At 54.4% G+C, this 26535-nt stretch overlaps 1 protein-coding gene across 10 annotated transcripts in view; it reads right to left on the bottom strand.

Moving 5' to 3' along the window:
* Positions 1 to 8791: 8791 nt before the first annotated feature.
* The window catches only part of TSPAN14 (tetraspanin 14), a 54681-nt gene continuing 36937 nt past the window's right edge, over positions 8792 to 26535 (bottom strand). For 4 of the 10 annotated variants that reach the window (XM_032607397.1, XM_032607400.1, XM_032607399.1 and 1 more), the window contains exons 3-10: positions 20685 to 20735; positions 18780 to 18926; positions 17043 to 17213; positions 14940 to 15065; positions 13596 to 13640; positions 11678 to 11797; positions 11211 to 11288; positions 8792 to 10578 (exon numbers count right to left, since the gene is read on the bottom strand). In XM_032607397.1, the coding sequence (XP_032463288.1) occupies positions 10507 to 10578; positions 11211 to 11288; positions 11678 to 11797; positions 13596 to 13640; positions 14940 to 15065; positions 17043 to 17213; positions 18780 to 18926; positions 20685 to 20735 (810 nt within the window). In that variant the 3' untranslated portion in view covers positions 8792 to 10506. Of the gene's footprint in view, positions 10579 to 11210; positions 11289 to 11677; positions 11798 to 13595; positions 13641 to 14939; positions 15066 to 17042; positions 17214 to 18779; positions 18927 to 20684; positions 20736 to 22431; positions 22567 to 25061; positions 25363 to 26535 lie in introns of those variants that run through there. The other 6 variants (XM_032607404.1, XM_032607395.1, XM_032607396.1 and 3 more) reach the window with 6 other exon arrangements.

Genomic DNA, 26535 nt, shown 5'->3' with positions numbered 1-26535 from the left:
CCATTTCCCACAGGAGGTCCTCCTGGGCCCCAATCTCTCTCTGATTGCAGCCACCCCATCTCCTTGCTGCCCAGCACCACTTCCATCGCCTCCCCCGGGAAGCCAGTGACACAGCAAAGAAAAGGAGGTTTCCAGAGAAGGCCAGTCCTCTGCTCACAGGATGCTGAGTCCTTTGGCCTGCACACAGCTGGTGCAGTAGGCAGCTCCGGGTCCTCAGGTAGAGGGAGTATTGAGCCAGCCGCCCCCATCTCCATCAGCCGGCCCTCTGATGCAGACAGATGACCTATACTCGCCTGCACCCCTGACCCAAAAACCTCTCCAGGAGCCCCAGTCCTGCTAATTAGAAAATACTCTACTCCGTCCAAATTCCCCTGGAACCAGGCCACTCAGCACAAGTATAACAGATTGACTCAGTCTCAGCCCAGGACGGATTCTTATTCACTCAAAGGGCAGGAGGAAACTCCGAGGCTGCAGACGGCAAACAGGCTTCAACGCTGGCAGCCCCACACACAGCCCTTCCCAGGTCCCCTGGCACCTACTAAAGACCACACAGTCGGCCAGCCCTGCCTGCTGCCCCTCTCAGCTGCAGTCACCTCCAGACCACAGGCCCAGCCCCAGCAGGCCCCAAGGCTGTCCTGCCCGGTAGAGAGAAGCAGTGCCCTTGCCCTGTAAGCAGCTGAGAACTCCAGTGAGCCCTGGGCCCCACATCCCCAGGCCCTCCTCAGAAGAGCAACCAGAGATTACTGCTAATATTTCCTACACACCCACCGTGAGGCAGCAGGCACTGTGCCAAGGGCTTTCTTCTCCTAGCTTACTTAATTCTCAGAACAAGATTATGAAGCAGGCAATTTTATTATCCCAAGGTCAATTTTTTTTTTTTTTTTTTTTTTTTTTGTGGTTCGCGGGCCTCTCACTGCTGTGGCCTCTCCCGTTGCGGAGCACAGGCTCCGGACACGCAGGCTCAGCAGCCATGGCTCACGGGCCCAGCCGCTCCGTGGCATGTGGGATCTTCCTGGACCGGGGCACGAACCTGTGTCCCCTGCATCAGCAGGTGGACTCTCAACCACTGCGCCACCCTGCCAAGGTCAATTTTATTGTCAAGGTCAAACAGCTGCTAATGCTCCAAGTCTTACTGAGCCCTAACAGGTTCCTGCCCTCCCATCCTCCACTCCCACCCCGTGGACTCTTGTTCTGAGCTGGACAGTCCTTCTGGGGCCACGCAGCTGTGCCTTACCTCCCCAGTGGTCACACCTGGAGGGCACAGACAGGAGATCACGTGCCGTCTGCCCCCTCATCTGCTCACAGACCACATCTCTAGCCCCGTGGGATCCCACACACCCATCCAGCTTGATGAGGTGCCCTCCTTCAGGCTGCTCTTGGGAGCAGTGAGAAGGCTGAGTGGAGGCTGTGAGATAGGCAAACAGCCCACCACAGGCTGGGCCCTCAGCTCCCTACAGAGGGGGATTCCAGTCCCAGTCTTCACTTCCCTAAGCTGTGGGTCTCGGGGCACAGACCACTGGTGTCCTCCGATACCTGGCCTCGCCTCTTCCTCCTGCACACACAGCGAGGCCTTTTCCAGCCCTGGTAGTTTGACATGGCTTCTGAGTTGTGGCCAATAGAACGTGAGCACAAGTGATGTGCAAGCCATCCAGGCCTCTTTCCTAAGATTCTCCCTCCCGGGACCTTCACCCTCTTCTCCAGCCACCAGCTGACTAGACTAGAGACTTCAAAGACCTATCAGAGGGTGGAGTCACAAAATGCAGGGAGTCTGGGTCTCTGAAAGACTGCGCAGAGTGTTTGCCAGCCCAGCCCCTCAGCCTTCCACCAGAGACTGTGATGTAAGCAAAAGACATTTATTTTTCAAAGCCATCAAAGTTTAGGGGACATTTGCTCTAATGATTAGTCTATCCTGACTCTAATGCAATGGTCCTCTAACTTGAGCTTGCATTCAAATCATCAAAGGGCTGGTTCAAACAGAGACTGCTGAGCTCCCTTCCCGAGTTTTTGATTCCACGGGCCCGGAGTTGGACCACAGAATTTGCATGTTTCACAACTTCCCAGGTGACACGGTGGCTGCCAGTCCAGGGAGCCACACATTGAGAACCACTGCACTTTTAGCCAAGCTGTAGTGTAAGAATCACTATCCCCATTTTACAGAGGAAACAGTCCCAGGTTCCTGGCTCTTTCACTAGCACTGAGCTGCCTTCACACTGTACCACATCAGTGCATGTCCCCCACACACCTGCCCGCTTCTGTGCTCACTGATTGTGTCTTTTGAGTTAGTATCCTCAGAGGGAGAGAGAACAGTCCTTGGAGTAGACATCCTGGGCTGTAAACCCAGCTCTGCCCCTCACCAGCTGTGTGGCACCAGGCAAGTCCCATTTCCTCTCGTGTCAAAAATACCACCCCCCTGCCCAGCAGTGTTGCCCACAGTAGGTCTTTTATGAGGCTGTCTGACTGTCGCACTTCAGTAGCAGATACTTGGAATAGCAGGAACAAACGTGGGTCCTAGATGAGCCCATTCCAGCCTCAGCTGTATTGCTGCCTCCGAGGCCAGTGGCTGACATCTATCCTGGCACAGCCTTGGGGTGGAGGAAGCAGGGATGGGGGTGTAGGAAAAAAACCCCACACACAATCGAAAACTTTAAATGCAACTTTGCGGGGTGTAAGAATTGTGTTGCCGGGAGGAAGGAGGGGAGTTCACCAGCTGGGGGCTGGGCCGCACACCCTAGTTTCTTAGAACATCATTACAGATTCATTTTTATATGAGAATCCTACAAAGACCCCCAGCCCCTGCAGCTTCCAAGAATGGTTTTGAGATCTGCAGAGAGGGGAGGTAAGCTCACTTCAAAATGCAGTTATTCGAATGCACGTGAAAGGTTTAGCCTTTAGAAGAGGTGACTAACCGGATGTTCTGTTGACTGTGGAGGAGCTGATTTCATCCTCAGAGCCCAGGTGACACCCACACTCCTGGATTTGGCCCCTGGGTGGATGGTGGTCCCCTCAGCTGAGATGGGCAAGACGGGGAGGAGCCGGCTGGGTGTGGTTGGGATTTAGGGTTGGAGGAACAGAAGACAAGTTCAACGTGTCTGCGGGAGCAGACAGGGACATGGGGCTCTGAATAATAAAACCCACATGGTCTTAGACACAAAGATTTTCTCCTGGGGGCCTGGGCTAGCACAGCAGGGCTCCATGCACATGTCTCACACACACACACACACACACACACACACACACACACACACACACACACACACTTCCAGTCCTGCTGAGGCTGCCCTGCTTCGGGGATGCACACCCTCACTCGTCACAGGTGGGAGATGCACAGACCACCTCCTGAACTCAGCGCCTCACTCTGAGGCCTCGGGTGGGTCCCAGCACTTCCCTGAGCCTCTGTTGTTCTTACCATGAGTGGGACCAGATGGGGTCTCCCCAGCCAAGACCCTCCCCATCCTGTCCAAACATGTCATCTTGCTGGTTTCAGAGCATCTATTCCGGCCCTTTCTTCTTTCCCATCCAAGCTCCTCTAACCCCTGTTCTCCCCCAGATCATCCCCGCTGGAGCCCTCGAAGGCAGGCTGTGGCCCTCTGCTGGCTTCCTCGGGCGGTCTCTGCAGATGGCCTGGCCCCCTCGACAGGTGAGGACCACTCTGCTTCCTCTGGGGGCTCCAGGAACAACTTCTCAGGCTGTGTTGATTTCTGGCAGGATCCACACCCCAGGCAGAAGAAACCCCTTCTCCCCCCTCCCCACCCCCATGACACAGAGAGCAAACAAACAGACCTTGAACTCCAGATGCCTGCTGAGCTCCCCACAGATCTAAGCCTTGCTCCTGAAAGGACGGGGAAGTGGGTCTTCTCATTTCAGTCTGGCTGGGAACTTGAGCTGTATTTCACGTAACCCAGGCAGCTAAGCCTGGTGGGGACTGGTAGTTACAGATAAAATTTCTTCAATAATTGCATTAGCAGTAATTTTGGGGGGTGCCTACTAAGTAATCTAGACCTATGTCAAAACGCTTTACCCATCTCATCCCATTTAATCCTTGAAACAACCCTGTGTTGGGGTGTTTTTATCCCAATTTTACAAAAAAAAAAAGACTCAAAGAGGTTTAAGTAACTTGCTAAAGGCCACAAGGCTAGTGAGTAGTAGGTGCTGCGGAGTCGATAACACCTGCCAAGTTTACCAAGCTCTCATCTACACGAACTCATCCAATGGTTCCAGAAACTTTGTGAAATAAAGAAATAAAATGATCTCCACTTGACATGAAAAATGGAGGCACTAAGGGGTTTTGGGTTTGTGCGTGTGTGCGTGTGATTTTTGTTTGTTTTCGAGCCCCAGCTCAAACTCAGGCTCAGTGCTCTTCCCACTGCAGCACAGGCCTTACTTAATCCTTAATCCAAAGCAGTCTGCCTGGTGCTACAGAGGAAACAGATACACCGCAACCCCACCCGGTCTCCCTGGGAATGCAGCCCCACAGGGCCAAGACCCCCTCTTCTCCCTTCCCCACTTACCCTGGGTTCACTGTCTAGTTTTGCCTCGGGCACGTAGTTGCCTGTCTGGGGAAGTGGCCACGTGGGCAGGCAGAGCCCACCCGAGTGTGCTGCCCTTCTCCAGCAACCAGGCAGTGAGCCGCCTGGACCCCAAAGCCCCATCGCAGGCTTGTCTGCCGGGCTCTGCAGCTCCCTCCCTGGCAACCTCGGGGTGGCACTGGATCTCCAGTGCATGTCTTCATCGGTACACAGGGATGCCACCCAAACCACTGCTCTCCCACATGACCAGCTATCTCCGAAGGCAAAGGCAGACTGCAGGGCCACCTTGCTGAGCCTCCCTATGGAAGCTGTGCTGTTGCAGGTCACAGGCTACTAGAGGAGACGTCACCGCCCCACTCCCAACTAACCCTCTTGGCCCAGAAACAGCCCGTACATCCCTGGTGCTCAGGCCGCCCTCACACACACCAGCCCCGAGTAGCCGCTCATTATGAAGTCAGCCCACCTCCCTGGAGAACCTGTTTAAAAACATGTTTTTCTTATTAAACCTTCTAGGAAGTAATTCTAATAACAAAATACCGTGGGGTTCTCATAAGCCCTTGTAAGAGCAAAACACCCCGTAACTGAAACACAGGAGTTCATGGGGGTGGTTGGCAGCCTTCCCCATGTCCATCTCCTCCCATAGGAGCCCGGTTTCCCCACCACGTGGTTTCAGCGGGATGGACAAGCACAGGGGGCTGGGGCAGGGGGGGCTTCCCTCAATGGGACCACCATACTGTCCTCACCAGAGGCTCAAGGTGGTCCTTGGTGGGGTCTTGCCTCCCTCTGCCTTGGGTGATGGGAACACTGTGACAGGCAGAGCAGACAGGGGAAAGGAAACCGGATCCTCGGCATCACTGAGTCATTCGGATCAAACCCTTAAAGTCACCCCACCCCTGGACTTTCCAGGTTCAGGAGCCAAAAGCCTCCCTTCATTGTTTAGCCCAGTTTCAACTGGGTTTTCTGTTACCTGTGACTGTAAACATAATCCCCGTTCCAGAGCAAGGCTCATTCCCTCATGGCAGTCCTGCAGTGGACTGTGAAAACACACTGTGGATGCGTATGCGGAAATATTTCTGAGATACACTGAGTAAAACTCATTGTAAAACACAGTTCTCATTTGTGTGGAAAATTCTCATTTGAATATGCATGGACATTTCCTAGGAGGGTACTTAAGAGTGGATGCCTCTGGAAAACAGGACACATACCTTTTACACTCTGTGCTTGGATACTGAAAAAAACAGATTAGTTTAAGAGCCCTTTGAGGTAATAAAATTACAATCCAAGGGGATAATTTAGTTTGGTAGTTATTAAGCCATGGTTTTGAAGCCCCTGCTGATGTACAAGATGCAGAGCATGGGAAGAAAGCAGAGTGAAGAAATAACTCTTCCAGACCTTTACAAGGCACACAGACTTCCTCCTTTTACAAACCTGGAGTCTCTAAAATCGGTAAGTACACCAGAACAGCATCCATCTGAATGTAGCCTTAACTTTCTCCTTCCCAAAGTTATACTGCCATTGCCATTCTATAGTGCCCACATCAGGTTTTCCTGAGGTGTCCTGGAGACCCCAAAAGCGTTTTGAGAATGAATCTACCTTTACTGTAGCCTTTGAGGAGGAAAAGCCAGGTCTTACTGAGTTTACAAGGAGCTAAAAAGGACCTAAAGTTGTATAATTCTCTGGATTTTTGGAGAGAGCACCCAGATGAAGGAGAAAGGAACTGCAGGAGGCCCAGTCTGCCTTGGAAGGCTGGGAGGCATCCTCTTGGATGACAGACAAGCACGTGGAAGCACCTGTACCAAGATTCAACCCTGGGGACAGGTGACCACAGTTTGGGGGCCCATATCCTACAAACCCTGTGGCCAGACACCTCACATGACCCTAGAGCTAGAAAGCGCCCAGCCATGCAGGTCATACAGCCACCCCACTCACCGGGGACAGCTGAGGGCCCTGGACCACGAGGTGACAGGGCTGAGCTCCTGACACCTGAGCAGGAGGATGCCCTGGGTGCTGGGACCACGGCAACAGCCCCTCCCCTTTCTCTGTGCCTCTGCAGTCCACACTCTGAGCTTGCCGGCCGAGAAGCGATCAGGTGAGTCCCTCCGTCCTCTGCTGGCCTCTCACCCCGCCTCCTCTTCTGGGGAGCTCTCCCCTGGGGTCCCTAAGATTGCAGTAGCCTACACTCACAGGCACGCCCATTACTGCCCCAGTGGCAGCCCCCAAGTAGTATCTCCTGAAGAGAGAGCTATGCCCGATCCCTCACCGCCCAGCAGGCTTGCTGGGTGGACGGCAGCTCTGGCCATGCGAGGAAGTGGGCGTGCTGCTGCCCAGAGCCAGGGCCTCCGGCACAGGGTGGGGCTGACATCATGCTCCCCCAAAGGTCCCCCCAAACCAAACCAGGCACCCAAATCCAGGTATAGAGACGGGGATCCGCACTCTTCCTCCAGCTGCTTGTCAGTGTGCCTCAGGAGCCCAGTAACTGGCTCATCCCCAGGACGCCGATGCTTCTCAGTCGCGCCCTTGGTGCTGGTTTTGCTCAGCAGGCACCAAGCAGAGGTTCAGAATCAGGAGCTGGCAGGCACCCAACCTCCTATTTTAGTTGCAGGTGCAGGTTCAGGGGCAAGAGGCTCCCAGAGTTTCAACCCAGCTCTTCCAAATCCTTGATCAGCAACTTACCTCATGTTTTTAGCATAAAAATGGCTTCCCCCAGCTCTTCTGGTGACAATCTGTTTTTTTTTTTTTTTTTTTTTTTTGCGGTACGCAGGCCTCTCACCGCCGTGGCCTCTCCCGTTGCGGAGCACAGGCTCCGGACGCGCAGGCTCAGCGGCCATGGCTCACGGGCCCAGCCGCTCCGCGGCATGTGGGATCTTCCCGGACCGGGGCACGAACCCGTGTCTCCCGCATCGGCAGGCGGACACTCAACCACTGCGCCACCAGGGAAGCCAGACAATCAGTTTTTAAGTGTTAGGTACTCTGTGTACTTCCTACGTTCCAGGAAGTTCTGGATCCATTAATTTTTATTGTTATTCATGTGGAGAAGACCAGCACAGTCTCATGCACCAGCACAGATGGCTTTCCTGCCCGGCTCACAGCCCTGCCTTGGGCGCACGGGAGCCCCAGGAGACAGGTGAGCCCTGGCAGGTACAGCTGAAGGTGGGACAAGGATGGGCGGGAGAGACCTGAGAGCCCTGGCGGCAGCAGAGGACTTTGAGGATGGGGTGGTCCACAGTGCCAGGTGCTGCAGAGGCCAAGAGAGGCATGGAGGCCGGTGATTGGGGTGTGTGGCCTTCAGTCAAGTGAGGAGAGTACTGGGTGGTGGTGGGAGGGGGACAGAGCCCGGACGAGCAGCCGCCTGGGAAGGAAAGCAGTGGTGGGGCGTGGGCCGGTAAGAGGGCAAGAGGGCCAAGGCAAGCTTTCTGGGATGGGGATACGTGGGATGGGGCAAGGACAGCAGGTGAGAAAGATAACAGTGCAGAAGCTCCAGGAGGAGGTGGGCAGGAGGATCACAGGAAGGATGAGCAAAGACCCTGAAACTTCAAAGCGAGAGTGTATGGGGGGCCAGGAGGGGAAGTGCAGAGGCACAGGCTGAGAGGACAGGGAGTGGCTGGAGACTCAGGGTAGGCTGGGCAGGGAGTGACTGGGAGGGCTGCACTGCAGCTCCGTGGAGGGAGCCCAGTGTGCTGGAGATGCCACGTGAGCATCCCTTATCCTGCACTTCTTTTCTATTCTCATCCAACTCGGAGTCAGATGAGATGGCTGAAGGTGGCCAGCAAGTTTCGTAAACTAATTGGAAAACAAACCCAAACTCTGAAAAAGTCACAGCTAGACTTCACCCTGAACTGGGCTGTGACCTGTGAAGACACTTGCAAGGGGTCCAGCCACCAGGTCCACGTGAATAGATGGGACAGCAGGAGCTGTTGGTGCCCACACACCAGCGGTGAGGGCCTGGGGCCACCAACTCCCCCAGGGCAGCCTGGGTCAGATGTACCTGGCACTGCCACTAACCTCCTCCACAGATGGGCCAGCAGGTCTAAGACACACAGCTCATGCAGTGGCAGTGCCCAGATTCCAACCCAGTGTCCCCAAGCTCTTTTGCCTGGACCTTACTGCCTGGGGCTGTACAGTTATAACCTAAAATAACATTTCCTCCGGGCCTGTGGAGTCAAAGTGCTACCTTATGCTTCCAGCTGGGCATAACTAAGCCACAAGCCAGCTTGTTCGAGGTGTAACCTCCGCACAAAGAATCACTGAAAGTGGCACACAGAACCTAAAAGAAATCACCCGATGAGATTTATTTCAGATTGTGCCAACCACCTACCTTCCCGTCATGCCTACCCACACCCGATCCCACCGTTTCCCTCGGCAGCCGAGTTTACCACTGAGATGCTTAATGCCATCTTGATATGACCCAAAACAAAAACAATCACAACAACGGCATTAATATAAAGATATATTCCATAAAAGAGTTTGGCAGTCAAAGAAAAGCATCACACTTCCTAAAAACACAAGCATTCTTCCCCTAGTCTACAGAGAAAATGGTAAAAAAACAAAACAAAACCAACATCATCAACAAACACCCACCAGTATATACCACATTAGCATGTACACTTCGGCAAGTATGTGAAGGTGGCACTCCATCCCTGAACGATGAGGACAGAACTGGTACGAGATCCAGAGAGGCGTTAGAGTGTAGACCAGCCAAAGACGCACGAACGCCCCAGCTACGCCTGGGGGGTTATTCAGTACATAAGACAGACTTCATTTCCAACAGCAAGCCCCCAATAGCCCTGACAGGAAAGGTGGACACGGTGACCACAGATATCCCCGTCAGGGGGGTGGAAGGTCACCATGAAAGTGAGCAACGAAACGTCTGAGCCTCTACGCAGCTGCAGGCTGGGGTCCGTGGCTCGGCCCAGGGGCCTGGCTACTGGGCTTCTCTTTCCAGGGAGAGGCGAATGCCAGGCCGGCCAGCCGGCCCTCAGCATGTGGCCTGGAGAGGAGCCCTGGCCAAAGGGGTCCAGCTGGCCATCTCTGGCTGGGGCTCCCCGGCCTTGCAGTGGGGGAGGGTCAGGATCACGATTCAAGTTCCGGGTAACAGTTTCAGTAGCACCAAGACCAGAAGACAGTGAGGCCAAGTTGGGAGGGGAGTGGGGGTATGCATGTGGGGGGTGCACAGACGAAGGGGGAGCATGTATGTGCAGCTGGGTTACTAGGGGTGATATGGAGAAGCTGCTGGAGCTGGTTCGTGGGACACTCAAGGGAACTGAAAGGGACGGCGTCAGTCCCAGACGCCGCGTAAGGCTGTTGAGAGGAGAATGCCACAGGAAATGAAGATGTGGTGTGAGAACATTCCTGCCCTATAAATAAACTATTTACACACTTCAGGAAAAGGAGAGCTGACTCCGCAGGAGAGCCATGCCCACTGCCCCCTCGTGCCCTCAGGGCATAATGCGGTTGAGGCTGGAGACAGTTCCCGCCCTGGGCGCCGGGGGGCGATGGACGAGGCACTCCCGTGGCACCAGTCCCCGCACTGGCTCAGGCTTACTTCACTTGACATGGCCGAGGATCCTGCCAAAACCCCGACCTGTGCAGACACTGCGGGCCCCCCTGGCACTCAGAGGGCCACAGAAGGTGTGGCTGCCCCCTAGCCCAGCACCAATGACATGAGCGGTGAGGAGGACAGGGTGCAGCCACCAGAGCCGTCTGTCCCTCAGAGTCACCTCCCCCACTTAAAGACATACCCTCTGACTCCAGGCAGACCCCAGCGGGGCTGCTGGTCACAAGTCTGTGCAGGTGAGAGGGGGCCCCTGGGTCTCCAGCACCAGCAAGCAGAAACAGAGATCACGTCACGCGGATGCTGAAGGCGGGGTGCTGGCTCGGGCTGGGTGCGTCCGTTTCTCTCCCTCTGGACGTGAAGTTGATGGCGGTGAAGGGCTTCGGCCTCCACGGCGTGGCTCAGCTCTGCTCGCCCACCTGTGGCTCCTCAGAAGTGGTGGCCTGCCTTCACTGCCTCAATGTCCGAGATCAGGGTCCTCGCCAGGAAAATGCCAAATATCTGACAACAAAGCCGGCAGAGGCAGCGGCCGTCAGCATCGGGGCCGAGGGGGAGGTGGGGCAGGGCACCCCGCACTTCCCATCACCTCCACACCCACCCGCAGAGGCTGAAGACAGAGAGCAGCAACTGGGCACGTGGCCAAACGAGACCAACCCACAGCTAAAACAAATGAGCCCGGGCTCTGCTTTGCTGCGTGAAGAACAGTGGGATCTTCCCTAAAGCCTAGAAGGGGCAAACAGCAGGCACCACAGAAGCAAAACGGACGTTCTGCCCTGCCTGCAACATGACCATGCACATCCCGTATCACAGGCCGCGACTCGCTTTGTACCCGGGGTGAAATGGAAAATGACAGGGTCACCCTGACTGGTTCTGATTCCCCAAATACCAAATCTCGAATGTTTCCTGCAAACCTGGATTCCACCATAAAAACAAGACTGTCCCCGATTTGGGCCATGCTGGTGTCTGAAGCTACACCCCGACCTCAGTGACCAGGATAATCACGTGGGAAGGCTGATCTTTTCCTACCAGGAACAGACTAATGTGAACTTGGTGACCTGAGGAATTCTGCTCCCCTCACCCCTCTTGTGGCTGGTATCTGATGGGCCAGGCCTTCTGAAGTAAGAGATCCTTGCCTGCTTTGCAAGTAAATTTTTTTCTTTCTTTTTCCAGATGCTTCTGTCTCTCGGCCTTCCTTTGAGATCAGTCAACCACTGAGTGAAGGAGGAAAAAGGTGCGTGGATGGCTGGTGACCCCGAGTCCACCCCAGTCACCCTCTTCAAGGCAAGGTCAGAGCCGAACATTTTCTAAATGGTGGGTTTTCCACAGAGCAGCAGCCTCAGCTGCCTCCGAGGCTGCCTGGGGGGCTGCCGGCTTCTCCTCCCAGCCCTGGGCAACCCTGAAAAAACTCCTGGTTTTTCTGATTCACTGAATTCTTGACTTTCTCCCACCAGTTCTTCTCCCGGGAGACACTAAGCAGCCTACTCACCCCGGGCCTCACGCGCCCTCGGCCACCAGCATCTTTCCCAGTGTAAAATCTGGCTCAAGGGAACAGGTGCGGCCACAAGGGGAGAGGAAGCCACGAAGGGCAGTGGGGGCAAACCTGCAGCAGTGAGATGGCGATGAAGACGCCGGCCACGATGTAGATGTTCCGTGGGAGCCACCCCTCCAGCGCCTGGATGCAGCCTTTCGTGAAGATGGACTCGTCCCATTTGCTCTTCAGCTGCAGGGAAACAGGACAGCGGCCTGAGCCCGCGACACGCAAGCCGTCCCCACCTTGGATCCCCAGAGGGCTCCCGCTGGGGGCAGAGCAAACCTCGGCGGGGGTGGGGGGGAACGAGGGATCTGGGAGGCTGGTGCCGAGGACAGACGGACAGACAGAACTCTCCAGGAGAAACACGTCTATTTGCCTCGGTCTCTGCCCCTCCCTGGGCCGTTCGCATTTTATAACCTGTCTAAGCAAAGGCTCCCTGGCTGTGATCTTTAACCCCTTTCTCTTAGGGCCTCCACACATTTCAAGGTCAGCTTGTTCAACACACCTCCACAGCCCACATCTGGAGAAAGGGGAGGGGGATGAGGGCTTGGGGAAGGAAAATGTGCCTTAAAGAGAGAAACTGGGGAAAGAGGGTTCAGCGTCTTCTGAGTCAGGAGAGGGAAGGGACAATGGCTTCTCAGAGTGTACCCCCGAGCCCAGGTGAGCCTGGCTCCAAGAAGCAGAGCCAGCAGGAACAGGCTGAAGTCGACCCTAGCGGAGGCTCAGTCAGCACACAGGGATGTGGCCTCGGCAGACACCGTGTCCTCACCCACCCCAAACACAGCAGTCAGCCCCGGCCCCCCTCCCCTATCAGCCTCACCCATGAAACACTGACGGAACATTCATTCGTTAGCAGTGTTAGGGGCTGAATTATGTCCCCCTAAAATTCCTATGTTGAAGTCTTAACCCCCCAAGACCTCAGAATGTGACTGTATTTGGAGAGAGGCTGTTTAAAGAGGTAAATAAATTACAATGAGGTCATTGGAGTTGGCCCTAATCCAATATGACTGGTGTCCTCGTGAGAAGAGATTAGGACACAGACAGACACAGAGGGAAGCCCACGTGAGGACACAGGGAAGGAGGCACCATCCAAGCCAAGGAGAGGGGCCTCAGAAGGGACTGACACTGCTGAGGCCTTGACCTCAGACTTCTAACCTCCAGAACTATGAGAAAATTAAATCTCTGTTATTTTAACCGCAGGGCCTGGGTACTTTTTTACAGCAGCCTTAGCAACTGATGCAAGTGGCGAGGAAATTGGTCACTGAAGAAGCTGATGCTGACATAGGCCCACCGCTATGAAGCGGAGCTCACTGCAGAGGGAATTGAGGTTTCCCAGCCTGGAGGGTCACATCCCTAGTGTCCACGGCCAACAGCAGGGTGCCTGCAGTTTCCCCGAGATCCCTTTCCTTCAGAACAGCTGTCATTCACATCACCAGAGGCCACCAGGGCAAGGACTGGGGTGGGTCCTCGCCTCTTCACGTCCAAGCGCACACTCCGTACGGCCTGAGGAAGCCCTTAGAGGGCTGAGCCCTGCTCCTGCCCTGAGCCTATCTCCCTCCCTGTTAGCATTGCCTCCATAATGGCGGCTGGACCAAACCATGTGCCTCCTGCAACTCCATCCTGAACCCCTACATAACAGACACCTCCTGGGACTCCAAGGGCCTCTTAAACATGTCGTCTTTGTTCCCCCAAACTTTCATCCATCTTCTTTCCACTAACGTAGCAACTGCTAGATTTTGTGACTGTCGTTCACAGAGCTTGATATCACACCCATTACTGTTCCTATGAATCTTGTCTTGCCAGCGGCTGAGGGAAGGCGTGTGCGTGGCCGTATGCTCCCGCTTGCCTGGTTCCCAGCTTAGGTGGCACCTCTGAGCTTAGTCTCCCCTGGCTTTCCCACTCCAATTTGCACTTGTGCTAAATCGGGAAGTTGGACCCTAGAGAATAAACCTGAAGAATTCAAAGTCATATGCATTGGAGCTCTCACCTGAGTCCTGACATCATAGCCACACTGTGTGTTCACAACTTTTTGCTGTAAGAAAAGCAGAAAGATTAGTCATTTTTGTGCTCCAGAAGCCGGTGGTAGAAAGCTCTAGAAAAGTCACAACCAAACGCCAGCAAACACCTGCACCAATTCCATTACAGCTCATGCCCTTCCATCATGCTGCCAACTAACCTTCCATGCTAGGACAAAGGTTGGCAAGTTTTTTGTGTGAAGGGCAAGATAGTAAATATTTCAAACCCACCTACGTAGCTACTATTCAACTCTGCTGTTGTAGCATGAACGCGGCCATTGACAATATGTAAATGAACAGGTATGGCTGTATTTCAATAAAACTTTATTTATGGACACTGAAGTTTGAATTTCATGATTTTCACGTGGCACAAAATATTATCCTTCTTTTGATTTATTTTCAACCACTTAAAACGGCGGAAACCATTCATGGCTCACAAGTCATCCAAAAACAGACAGCAGGCCAGATCTGGTGCAGGGGTTGTAGTCTGCCAATCCCTGAGCTAGAAGGGAAAAGCTACACTTGCTAAAGATTTCACAGTCATGGTGGAGATGTCAGACACCGCTGTGCAGCCTCTGCAGACCTGAGCCCCTCCCGGGCTGGGCAACGCGCCTAGAGCCCTGTGGCCCAGCACCAGGCAGTGTGATGGTACTGACGGCCGTAGGGGCTCCCTTCTGCTCAGGCTAGGTTTGGGCAAACATTCAGTGCTCCTTCAAGGACACCCAAGGGAATTCCCTGACGGTCCATTGGTTAGGACTCGGCGCTTTCACTGCTGTGGCGCCAGGTTCAATCCCTGGTCAGGGAACTAAGATCCCGTAAACCGTGCAGCGTGGCCAAAAAAAACGGGGCAGGGGCCACCGAAGAGCTCAGTTTCTGGAACCCAAGGATGTGGTCTGTGGCCTGGGGATGAAGACAGGTGAAGAAGAAAGAATAGTGAAAGAATTCTGCACCACCCCCACATGGCGATGTATGCCACTGCCCAGGGCTTCGGAGGACTGACTGTTTTCTCCAGAGAAAGGAGACCGGGGCTCATTATATTCACAGCACCTTGTCCAGGCGCCCCTGAGTGAGAGGCCCTCACGGGAGGGGGACCACTGTTTTTTGCCTGCTTCACCCAGCACACCAGAGCCAGGGTGGGCCATGCAAAAACACTTATGGAATTTATAGGTATAGGATTTCAGAGCTGCAAGAGCCCTGAGGCGAGTGGAGGGGGAGCTGGGCACTCAATCCATCCGCAGAAGAGAAGAAGCCAGAGCCCTCAGGGAGGCAGGAACTGCTCCGCTCCAGAGGGACCGTCCATGCTCGGGCAGACTCACCGCGGGGTCGGGTACACAGCAGGAGAAGGGCACCCCACACTTCTCGCGGCTGTAGCTGGCGCCACTGCAGTTGAAGTAGACGTTGAGGTCCCAGTCTTCAGGGCCATATGCCCCACAGCACTGGTTCTGCAATCATAAAGCCGAGAACTGTCGGGGCTCTGAGCCAGGGCTGTCGTTGCCCCACGTAGGGTGTCTGTCTTAGGGACATGGGGTTCAGGGCACCTCAGAGAAATCGAAGCCCGCCCCACGGACCTCCCATCACTGAGATGTGAGCGAGGTGACCCGAGTGGACCCTTAAGAAGGAAACTGTGTCCAGGTCCTGTCTGGGCCCAACACACCAGGCCGGCTCGGCAGTGCCCTTGGAGTCAGCTCCACTCCCTCCTCACCCTGGAACTTTCCCTTCCTCCCCAACTGACCCCCAACCCGGGAGAGCGGGCTTCTCGCTCTCCTTCTGATGTGGTCCTCTACTGCCCCCCGAGAGAACACCTCTTTGTGGGCAGTGTGCTTTCCTCCCCAGGAAAGGTCCAAGCTGACCCCAGTCACCTTTCGTGCCTCTTTACAGGAAACAGCTGCTGAAGTCTACTCCCAAGGAGAGTTATGACTGGGGTGAAAGGTAACGCAGTCAAAGCTCTGCCCTGACCCGGGGTCTCCACCCTCCCTTCCCAGAAGCCCCCACTATCTGGTGAAGCAGCAAAGAAAAACCCCATTTGTCTAAAAAATCGTAAAACCAAACGCAGTGAAAGCAGCACTGTGACGTCAGCGGCGTCCCAATCCAAGAGCAGACGTCGTTTTCACACTCGCCCTTACAGCTGTCACGGTTATGGCCGTGATCACAGGCCCACAACCAGGATTTTGGCTTCACTTCCGGTTCTAAGGTAAAAATCCCGCCTCCCCTGCCCCTGTCCTCCGTGGTTCCAGGTGCTCTAACGACTACCTGATATTCTACCATGAGGAAGCTCCATCATTTACTGAATCTCTAAGGAAAGGTATCTTTTAAAAGGAGAGGAAGGCAGTGGAGAAAACTACAATGTCGTTGAGGCCACTGCAGAGAGGAACCCTGGCATCCTTGACACCAGCAAGCCCAAGGTTATGTGGAAGTGAAGAGAGAATGGCAGCCTTGAACAGAAAGGAAAAGGCACAGGGGGCAGTGATGTCAGGAGAGGGTGGGATGGGGACTTTCGCAGACGAACACGGAAGAGATCTAACAACAGAGGAAGGATCTAACGACACAGGAAGGATCTCTGATCACATAAATGGGTTTTGTGGGATCCTACAATACATGAAATAAGGAGCAAACAAGCTCTGGTTAATAAGGAGAACAGCTCATAGTTATTTTTAATGCTCTTCTATTTTCTCCTCAGAACAAAAGGGTTCCATATAAAAAGTTCCTGAGGAAGCTAGGTTTTCTGGCAGAGCACAGATCAAACAACAACCTTGCACAGGCTGGCATGGTGGGGAGCTGGTTTCTCCTGGGGCTGGGGGGGGCGGGAGGGGTGGCAGGGATGGGGGACAGCAGTGGTCCCAGCCTCCAGGTACAGCCACACACAAGGGGGAGGAAGGCCTGACAGAGAAAAGGCCACAGCCTGGGACTGCTTAGACAAACCCCCGGGAACAGTGTCCAGGGAGGTCACATTCCTCTCCATCTGAAGAACCTTCCTCCAGGCAGCTCTGCCCTCCCAAACAGGAAGGGGAAAAGGTCCCGAGGAGGAAGGGGACAAGGATAGCCTCAGTCGGGGAGTCACGCGCCCAGCTCTACCCCTCAGCACACACAGCACCTAGGAGACTGCAGCCGCCTGCGTGGCCAGGGCTGGAGAGACCCGGGCCCTGCGGGGGTAGAGGGTAGGGTGGCCGTGGGTGTAGCTGGACTGCCTGCCCAAAGCAAATGGGGGAGGACACCCTGAGAGCAAGCCTGGCCTGCCAGCAACCACAAGCAGACAAAGCTAACCTGACCAGAGTTGGGGGGGAGCACCTCCCCTGGCCTCCCGGCTGTGGGCAGAGCTGAGAAGGGAAGGCCCAGTGTTCCCCACCAGCCTGGGCCCCGAGCCATGCACACAGACTGAAGCCAGGAAAGTCAAGCTCTATCAGGGAGAAGGTGGTGCTTACAGCTTTCTGAAGGGAGTCGATGAGGTTCTGCAGGTCAATGTCATCCCGGTAGGATCTGATGTTGCTCTCGAAGAACTCCCGGAACCGGTCCCTCACCCAGTCCTGGAACAGGAAGGCCAGCACGGCTACGGCCAGCTCCAGGAAAAAGATGAGCACAATGGCACTGCAGAACTGCAGGGGGACAAGCACAGGAGCAGAAGTCACTACACCTCTGGCCTCCCAGCCAGACGCGCATCCTTGGACGACCCAGAACCTCTGCCTGCTGCGAACAGCACGAGCTCGGCACCCAAGAGACTCACGTTGGAGTCTGGGGAATCCCACGTTATTAGCTGGGTACTCTGGGCAACTCATCCTTACTCACACTGCTGCATTGTTGGTAAGAGTCAGATGAGTGAAAGTATGAGAAAGCTCAAGACAACGAACCGTACCAACCACCTCCTATGAAGTAGCCCCCACTCCAAGGAACTCCATCACGGGAATGAATGGCTATCCTACCCCACCAGGTATCAGCTCCTTCAGGGCAGAGACTGTGCTCCAGACACGCTATCTGACCACTCTCCTCGCACATACAACAACCCAGTTGCTAGAAACTTGTTACTCCTACTTTAGGGGATAAGGAAGCTGAGGTTCACTCAGGTTACATACTTTAGATACAGGACATCTGAGTTCCTGCAGGGCTCTTTACAACTCTGGAGCTGCTAACGTTATCAGTACCTACTCTGTATGTGTGTATATGATAGTCAACTGCATAAAAACCTCTGCAGAAGCACAGCTGTCCCTGGCCACAATAGTGGTGGAATTCTGTAAAGGCCACTGCAGGCACAGGTCCACACCCCCTCCCATCAAGGCGGGGCTCCAGCCTGTAGAGCTCAAGTTATCACAGCCGTTATCACTGGCCATACAGCACACTAAGCAGCTATGCAACAACCAACAATATCTCAAAATAAGACGTGCACGTGTACAAACATACACACATGAGGCCCTCCAGTGTACAAACATACACACACATAAGGCCCTCCAGAGTGAACTCTCCATTCATAGAGAAGCAAGGTAACCAAACGTAATCTTTAAGAGAAAAAAAAATGAGAAAAAGCCCACGTGTTTTGCTTTCTAAATGAAGCCCAGAAAAAAAGGCTTGATCTAATAAATTCAACAAAAAACTATAGTGCAAAAGACAATTATGTGTTTTCCCCACCAGGTGCTATTTAATTTTAGCCGAATGCATTTCAAAATGAATGTGTACCTAAGTATAAAACTAAACTCTTAGTAACTCGAAGTTCTGCCAGGAAATTAAGGATTCTGCATTGCACAGCCAACAGTTTCACACGCCCTGGAGGAGGGAAAAGATTCCCTAACACTATTGACATCTTTTGATCTTAGCCAGGAAGGGCAAAGGTGAGTAGCAGACAAACAACTGGGACTTCTTAAGGGAGATGAAAGGCAAGGGAAGGGGAGGAGAGCAGGCCAGAGAGCAGCCGACTCTGCCCACTAGGAGATAAAATCCAGAGGGGCCCAACCTCTCCAGGGATGAGGATCTGTTTCATCTGACTGTTCCCTGAAACCTTACCTTTCATGGGCAGCAGGGCACCAAGGGCTGCCTCCTCCCCCAACTGCCAGATCCTGGGGGAGGCTCATAAGAGCTGCTACCCACCCCCCAGATAAGGGCTAGGCCTGCCCGGCAGAGCCCACACCCCTACCTCCCTATCTCCTCCCACCCACGTGTCTAGGGCCACTCACAAAGTTGAGCAGGCAGATGTTCTCCCGCAGGGCCCCCACACAGCCAGCGAAACCCAGCGTGAACATCACCACGCCCACCATCAGCACCAGAACCACAGGGTCAATGCCATGCATCCGGGTCACTTTGGTGAGGTCGGACAGCACCCCCTGAAAGAGGCAGAGAAAGCAGGGTAACATCAGCTTCAAAGGGAGTCGAGGGTGCCCTGGGGGGCTGTGTCCGGACCTAAATGAGGACAGGGACCTGCCTTCCAAGCCTCAGTCTTGTCATTAAAAGCCACGGCATGGCACGGCCCCTCCCCACCTGCCCCCTTAGAGGCCCCTCTGCCCAGTAGATCTTTGCCTACGTCAGCCCCCAGCCACTCTCCTGTTCCTGGCCTCCATCTAGGCTGTGACCGCCTCCCAGGCAGACCCCACACTTCTTTTGTAGCCTGCAGGGTACTGACGCCAGGCCTGGGGTGGAAGAGGCCCTGAGGGGCCCTCTGGTCCGTGGTCAAGGCACCCCAGGGCCCTGGCCTCTGGCCATCTGGTGGTTGACTTTGCACTCAATTCATGGAGCACCCCACTATCCTGAGATGAAAACAGCTTCCACACGAACACGCTTGTGAACAGCACACCCGCCAAGGACAGGCGAAGGCAGCGCCATCCACTACCTTCCTGTGATGATGCAGATGTGCTCTATCTGCACTGTTCACAATGGTAGCCACTGGTCACACGTGCTAGTGAGCACTTGAAATGTGGCCTGGTGGAACTAAAGAACTGAATTTTAATTTGTATTTCATTTTAATTAATTTAGATATAATTAGTCATATCTAGCTAATGGCGACTGAAATGGACAGAGCAGTTCTACAGGATTCAAAGGAGGATGGAGAAAAGAGCAGCCGGACCAGGCACCCAGCTAGAATCAGGGAGCCAGGGTAGCCAGGCCTAGGCTCAGGGCTCCGCTGGCTGAGATGCTGCTGTTCCGGAGGTGGTCACACGGTGGCACTACGAGTCATGGTTTGCACCAGCTTCTTGGTCACTAGGGCAAAGTGACATTGCACTACAAGCTCTTAAAGGGGCCCAAACCCAAAGGCAGACCGTATCCAGTTCCTAAGGCCATGGCAAGAAAGCCCACAGACCTAAGCGGTCCTGTCTCCTCCTCCTGAAAGCAGAAAGAGATTCCACTGAAGGAACAGAGGGCCCTGGGCCTGAGACTCAAGAGGAAGCTTTAGCTCCCACTGTTTCCAGCCTGGTCTCTCTACTTCCCCAGCGCCCACCTACCTGCAGAGCAAAATGTGACACCAAAGCTCCACCCTGCCCACACCGGGTCTAGTCCCATCCTCGGAGTTCCAACTGCCCCTTGTCCTTCCGGACAGTAAGAGCCTGGTCTTCTCTCCTCCCCTCTCTACAGGCTGGGCAAGGAGATTCAAAGGTGCCTACTGGGCACCCGGGGGCACATCCCAGAGCCCTGCTCCCTGACTCAGGGGTCCTTCGCATGGACAAGAACAAGAGCTTCAGGAATCAACACAACTGTGTTCAGGGTCCTGCTGGCTCCCAGAGGCACAGACAGGGTCCATCCCAGAAGGTAGCCCCAGGCCTGCCCTGGACACAGCTGTAGACATGCCCCAGGGTGACTCAGGGCTTCTGGGAACAGGAGAGAGGGCTCCCCACACTCACAGGGCTCAAAATCCCAACCAGCCCAACCTTGACCTCTAGCAGCGACCCTACCACGGGGAAACAGGGCCAGCAGCAGGACCCCAGGAGTTTTCATCATAAGTTCGGTAACTTCCAAGAGCTGGCTCTGTAAAGATTAATGACTACGAACCATTACCCTGCACAAGAGAGGCTCGTCAGGGAGGAGTTTGGAGCAAGGGACAAACAAACCCGGGGACTGATGCTCAGGGTCCTAGTGACAGTCACACCTACCTTTTCGCTCCACGCCCATAGTCCGACACCGAGGAAGACAACTCCAGCCAACTGAGCAGGCACAGGGGAAAGAGAGAGAGAGAAAGTTAGGTCAGAAACCAGCTCCATGAACATGCTTCTCATAGGAGGGACCACACTGCTAGTCAGGGGGTGTTCCTGGCTCGTGTCCAGGCTGGGCAGAACAAGGGCAAGGCGGCCCCCTTGGCCCCTGCAGATGACAGGGACTCTACACCAGAACAACAGGACAGTGAGGCTCTTCAGATAACCCACACCTATCTTCCCTGACCATTGGGACAAATTCCTTCAACCCCAGCTGTCCCCATGCTCTGGAGGGCAGAGACAAAGATCTCGGAGCAGACTCTGTCCAGGTGAGACTATGGAGTTAGAGACATCAGGCCACGCCCCATTTCTTCCCCATTCCACAAGCCCCCTACTCATTTCAATGCACTATCTGGTGTGTAAGAAGACATCACCCCTCATGATGGCTGCCCCAGGAGCCTTCATGGGCTCCCAGTGCAGGTGAAGCCCTGCATAGGACAGAGCACCCCCTGTGCCGCCCACCTCGGGCCTCCAGCCCCGGAGACAGACTCCAAGCACAGACAAGCAGCCGCCCAGGCCATCTGCTGGCAAGGCTCAGGCTCCTCACTGTGGTACCTACACTCGGCACTGCAGGGCATGCCTGCGCTCAGGAAATGCCTGGTTATGTTACCGAATTAAAAGAAGCCTGCCCCAGGCCAAGTGCTCACCCCAGAAAAGCAGTGCCCCCCAAACCTGACCTCCTACCCACAGGAACCCACGGGGGCTAAGGTGCCTCACGTGCACCATGACAAAAAGGGACCCCCAAATACACTCCACAGATGCCTACACCCGGGAGGATTGTTCCATAGAAAACAAACACCACGTGGCCTCTACAAATTAAGCAGTCCCGTATCTTTCTGCTTAACTGCTTTATACTCTGCTGGCATTTTGCTGCCGTTTATCAGGACCTCTCGGTAAACAACAGGGCAAGGTTCTCTGTGGCTGCAACTTTCCCAAGTGAATTCTCCAGCTTTAGGATGCTCCTGTCTACTCCACCGCAAGCCCTAGCAGGCTGGACTCGGAAGAAGGGCCTTCAGAGAAAGCCCCGGAGTTCCCAACCTCCTCTGGGTCACAGGCCACTTTCAGAAAATGTGCACATGCCCCATGTTTTGGAGGGAATTTCAGAGGGTTCTCAGACTCCTTACTGCTGGTTCCCACAGCAGTCTGTGGACCCCAAGTGACGGAGTCCGGCCAAGACCTGATTCCCCCACCTAACAAAGCAGCACGCGAGCCGAGAGGGCCAGGACCAAAACTCTGAAACCGAGTCCCTCTGAAACACAGTTCCTCTGAAACAGACTTCCCTGACAAGTTGATGATTCATCTCTCTATCCACAACTTTATTCCCTTTCTCGTCTCGCCCCCGTTTCCCTCAAGATTGAGGAATATCAAAGAAAAGGGGTGACTGAAACCGAGCAGGACCCTGCGGGGCCTTCTTGGGTACGATGAGCCCCTCTGTGCCCGCTGCTTCTTGTTGGTCTCCCCTCCCCTTCTCCCCCCATTCCGAAGAGCAGACTCAAGCAGCTACTGATTAGAACAACAGAGTCACAAGACTCCTGGTTCCTCCAGAAGGGATTTAGATAACAATATGACACTATCTTTGAGCTGTTCTGCAGAAACTGAGACCACCACCCGCCCCCAACCCTGTAGAGGATGGTGATAACCCGCTGACCTGAAGAGGTATGTGGATCCCAGACTGACTGGAACCGGAAGGCAGATGATTCAGATTCCCGAACCATCTCCCTGTTACATCACCACTAACCAAGCAGAAGAAAGTCCACAAGTTAATCATACACCCTGCAACTCCCACCTCTAACATTTCCTTTAAAAACCCTTGACTGAAAGCCATCGGGGAGTTTGGGTCTTTTGAGCACGAGCTGCCCGTTCTCCGCGGGGGGGGGGGGGGGGGGGGGGTCACGTCTTTTGCCTCAGCTTACCTGATCTCACCCAACACAGCTGGTCATTCTCTCTGTCACTGAGGCACTCAGCTTTGGGGACACCAAGTGTACACACACAATTGTCTTCCACCCTCCCTGTTGTTTCTTCTCAGTCTCCTTTGTGGGTTTGTCCTCGTCTTTCAGAGCCCTCTAAATGCTGGAGAACCTCATTGCTCAGTCCTGGACCCCTGCCCTCCCCTGATCCCTCTAGATGATCTCATAACTAACATGGCTGACTCACAAATCCTAACCTCCAGCCATAGCTGCTCCCGAGTCAAACACCCCAAGGTCTACTTGACTTGTCCACTGAATATGACTAGTAACATTTCAATCTCCACGTGCCCCCAAATGGAGCTGTGGTCTCCCAACCCCGGATCAGCTCCTCCCCACCTCTCCCCTTCTCACTAAATGGCACCACTGACCATCTACTCATTTAAGACAGAAAACCTAGACCTCAGGCTTGACAGCTCTCTCCCTCCAACTCCACATTCAACCTATCAGGACCCCTCTGTTAGTCCTACCTTCAAAATACATAGCATACCCTCTCTGCTCCCACCTGTCCATGCTTCATCCCTGCAGGGGCCTCCCCACCGTCTCCCCACAGGTCCCCAAGCAACTAGAACAATCCTTTAAAAATATGTCTAGATCACTCCCCTCCTCAAAATGCTCCGATGACTTCCTTTCACACTTAGAATAAAATTCAAACTCCTTGCCGTAGACCACGAGAACATGGGCAGCCATGCTGTGGCGTGCGTCTCCAACACCATCTCCGACCCGGCTCCCCGGTCCCAATCCCCTTCTCTGGGCCACCCTGGTATTGTTACTGTTCCTTGAACTCACCAAACTCATCCCTGCCTCAGAGCCTTGACTAGATCCCTCAGCCTAGAATGTTCCTCCTCCATATCCCTTTCTGGCTTCCTCCCTCATTCCATTCAGGTCTCTTCAAATTTCTCCTCCTCAAACACATCTCCCTTTGCCATGCTATGTGGACGCTCCCCATCCATCACTCCTGATCTCCTTCCCTGCTTGATCTTCTTCATGGCGCATATCCTAGACCACATGAGCTGTCTGTCTGTCTACTGTGCCTCCCCCCCACTTAAGCCCTCTGAGGGCAGCGATGTTTTCTATTCTGTTCAGTGTTGCCTAACCACTTTCCGTGACAACCCACCCACCACTCGGTGCCAGGAGGGACGGTGAGGAAGTTCTGCCCCTCGGAAACCGTTCGCTGAATACAGTCAGCTTGAGACACCAGCTCCCTACCACCGCAACCCAGTTCTCCTTCTCTCGCAACAACGGGGCTCTAAGAATGAGAGCTTGTGTTTTTTTCCATTCTGTTTTACAGGAAGAACTAAAGTTAACTTTGCACCAGAAAGACAGGAACTGGGGGGGCAGGGACCCATGTCAGATCATGGGTTCCGTGAACAGTGGTCCAAGGCAGGACCTTCAGGGACCAACAGTTGTTTTAGAGACAAGGAGACTGAGGGAGAACCAAACTGGGGAAGTGACCTGTCTGGGAGCTCACACGACAGCGCCCTGAATGATCCAGGACTCTGGCCAGCTTTGCCTGGCTCCCCGTGGAGACGCTTCCCTGGACCTCCCTGGGACAGATGGTCTATGGAGCTGGGCTGTCCTCCTGGCTGCCAACCATCTGGGAGTGACAGTTAAGGTGCCTTCCAGCCTCAGAGTAACCTCCTTTGTCTCTCTCCTATCACCTGATTAAATTCCTTCCCAAAGAATGGAGCCCAACTCCCACCAAGCCCAAAGGCAGGCCAGCCTTGGACCATCAGGTGCGTACCCTGAGGTGGTCACCAGGGCAAGTAGCACCACCCCTTCCTGGGTGCCAGGGGCTGCATTAAACACAATACACCTAAAGAGGCCCTCCACACCCCATAACACTGGTACTATTACCCCCATTTTTCAAATGGGAAAGTTCCGACGTAAAACGATTTGGTTATTTGCCTAAAGTCAGACAGCTAGCTGGTGGCAAAGTCAAGAAACAAACCTGCATTTCTCTGTCCTGACATCATGTCATCTCATTGCCCACAGGGCAGCCACCCAAGGCAGGAAGAGCGGGCACCAGCCTGTGCCCTCCACCACACGGGGCAGTCACAGTGCCCGGCGGCGTGGGAGTCCGCAGGAGGGGCTTCTAAGCTGTGCAACCCTAAAGCCAACGTCCCACATCATCAGGTGGGGAGGATCACTCTGTGTCCAGTCAGGTCCTCTTTGGGGGTCACTGTGAAGATTCAGTAGTGACCTCTCCACCTTAGGCAAAGGCCCCTGTGAAAGAAGGTGAGAGGTCTCCTGGGGGGCATTCTGGGCTGGTCCAGCCCTGCCTTGTTCCGGAAGCCACACGGAGTCCACTCACCAAGTGGGCAAGCCTTTACCCAGCAGGTCCCAGACACAGCGGAAGTGTACACATGTAGCCAGGCACTGCTGGACTGGAGGAGGATTCCAACGCCAAGGAAGTCAAAAGCAGCCCCTCATCACCCACGATTTAGTGGGCTTGGTCTCCTGTAAGATTTCACTTCAGTGCGTGAAAGCACTTAGGCAATTCTTGCGAGCTCCAGAGGACCTTCCTCCACAAGCTCGAGACAAACCACCAGCAGCCACGAAACGCTTTCAGGCCATGCCCTGCCGGCCCCTGATTCTTGCAGACTCCCCTGGCTGAGGAAGGGTGACATTCACAGAACCCCTGCCCCTGGGCCACCAGAGGGAGCCTCAGAAAAAAACAAGAAGGAAACCCAAGAGTAAGCACCGAGACCCGAGGGAGTCCAGGGCAGCGCTGAAAAAATAGCATGGGTCAGCTGGTCCTGGTTCCGGCTCCACCCTGCAACAAGTGACAGGACTTGTGCGAGTCCAGAAATTTCTCTGAGCCTGTTTTTCTTTGCAAAAGGGGGATGACCCTTCCTGGGCCATAGGAGGGCTGTAAGAATTCAAAGAAGTATCCCGAGTGATGTGCTTACCCTGGAGCACTGAGCGAGCCCTGCCCTGACATGGAGGCAGAACAGAGGCCGCGGGGACCCTCAAGACGCCATAATCATTTGCTGGATTGAAAGCACTCTGCGCACCATCCCCCAACGACTTGCAGCTTTGTCCTGAGACAAGGTCCTGCTTTCCAGAGGCATCTGTTTCATTGGGCTTCTGGAGACAAGAGTAAAGCAGAGTTTAAGGAAACAGATGCCTTCTGGAGGCTTTTCAAGTGAGGTGGGGAAAGGATGATGGAAAGAAAACAGGGCAGGGAGTGGAAGAAGATAGAACTGTCTCAGCTCTGTTCCTAACTCACCCTGTGGCTCTGAGCAAGCCACCCCTCTCTCTTGGACTTCAGTCTGCCAACCTGCAAAACTGAATAGGTAGAGACCAATGATCTCCAAGGGCCTCTGCACCTCCCACTGCCTAAGCTCTGCCACCATAAATCATGCCAGGTGGAAACCCAACAGTCCTGGCACTCACTCTCCAGAACTGGAAATCCGGAGTCCAGGCCTGGGGAGTCCAGGGAACACCAGAGATGCTCGTGGTCACTTGAAAGGACACCAGAGGGCACAGACCCTAGACCCAACCTGGCCCTGAGAGCCAGTGCACTGAGGGGGAGTCCCAGGACATCTGTCGGGATCAGGAGGCCTTGCCCCTCCAGACTGCGATCACTCTGGACCCTAAACAGAGCATAAAAGAAACGCCTCTTTCAAAACAGTCCCACATGAAAAAAAAGCTTAAACCAAGCCAGTTCTTTGTGGGAGTTTGGAAGTTCTGGGAGCTGGAAGGGACGCTAAAGCCCAGCTTCTTTTCCCGGAGGGAAATGGGCCCAGGGCAGGATGGTGCCTTGCTCAGGGTCACACAGCTAT

The sequence above is a fragment of the Phocoena sinus genome, chromosome 16, assembly GCF_008692025.1.
Source record: "Phocoena sinus isolate mPhoSin1 chromosome 16, mPhoSin1.pri, whole genome shotgun sequence".
NCBI classification, from domain to species: Eukaryota; Metazoa; Chordata; class Mammalia; order Artiodactyla; family Phocoenidae; genus Phocoena; species Phocoena sinus.
The sequence above is the reverse complement of the archived record's forward strand: the minus strand, read 5'-3'. Positions and strand labels throughout refer to the sequence as shown.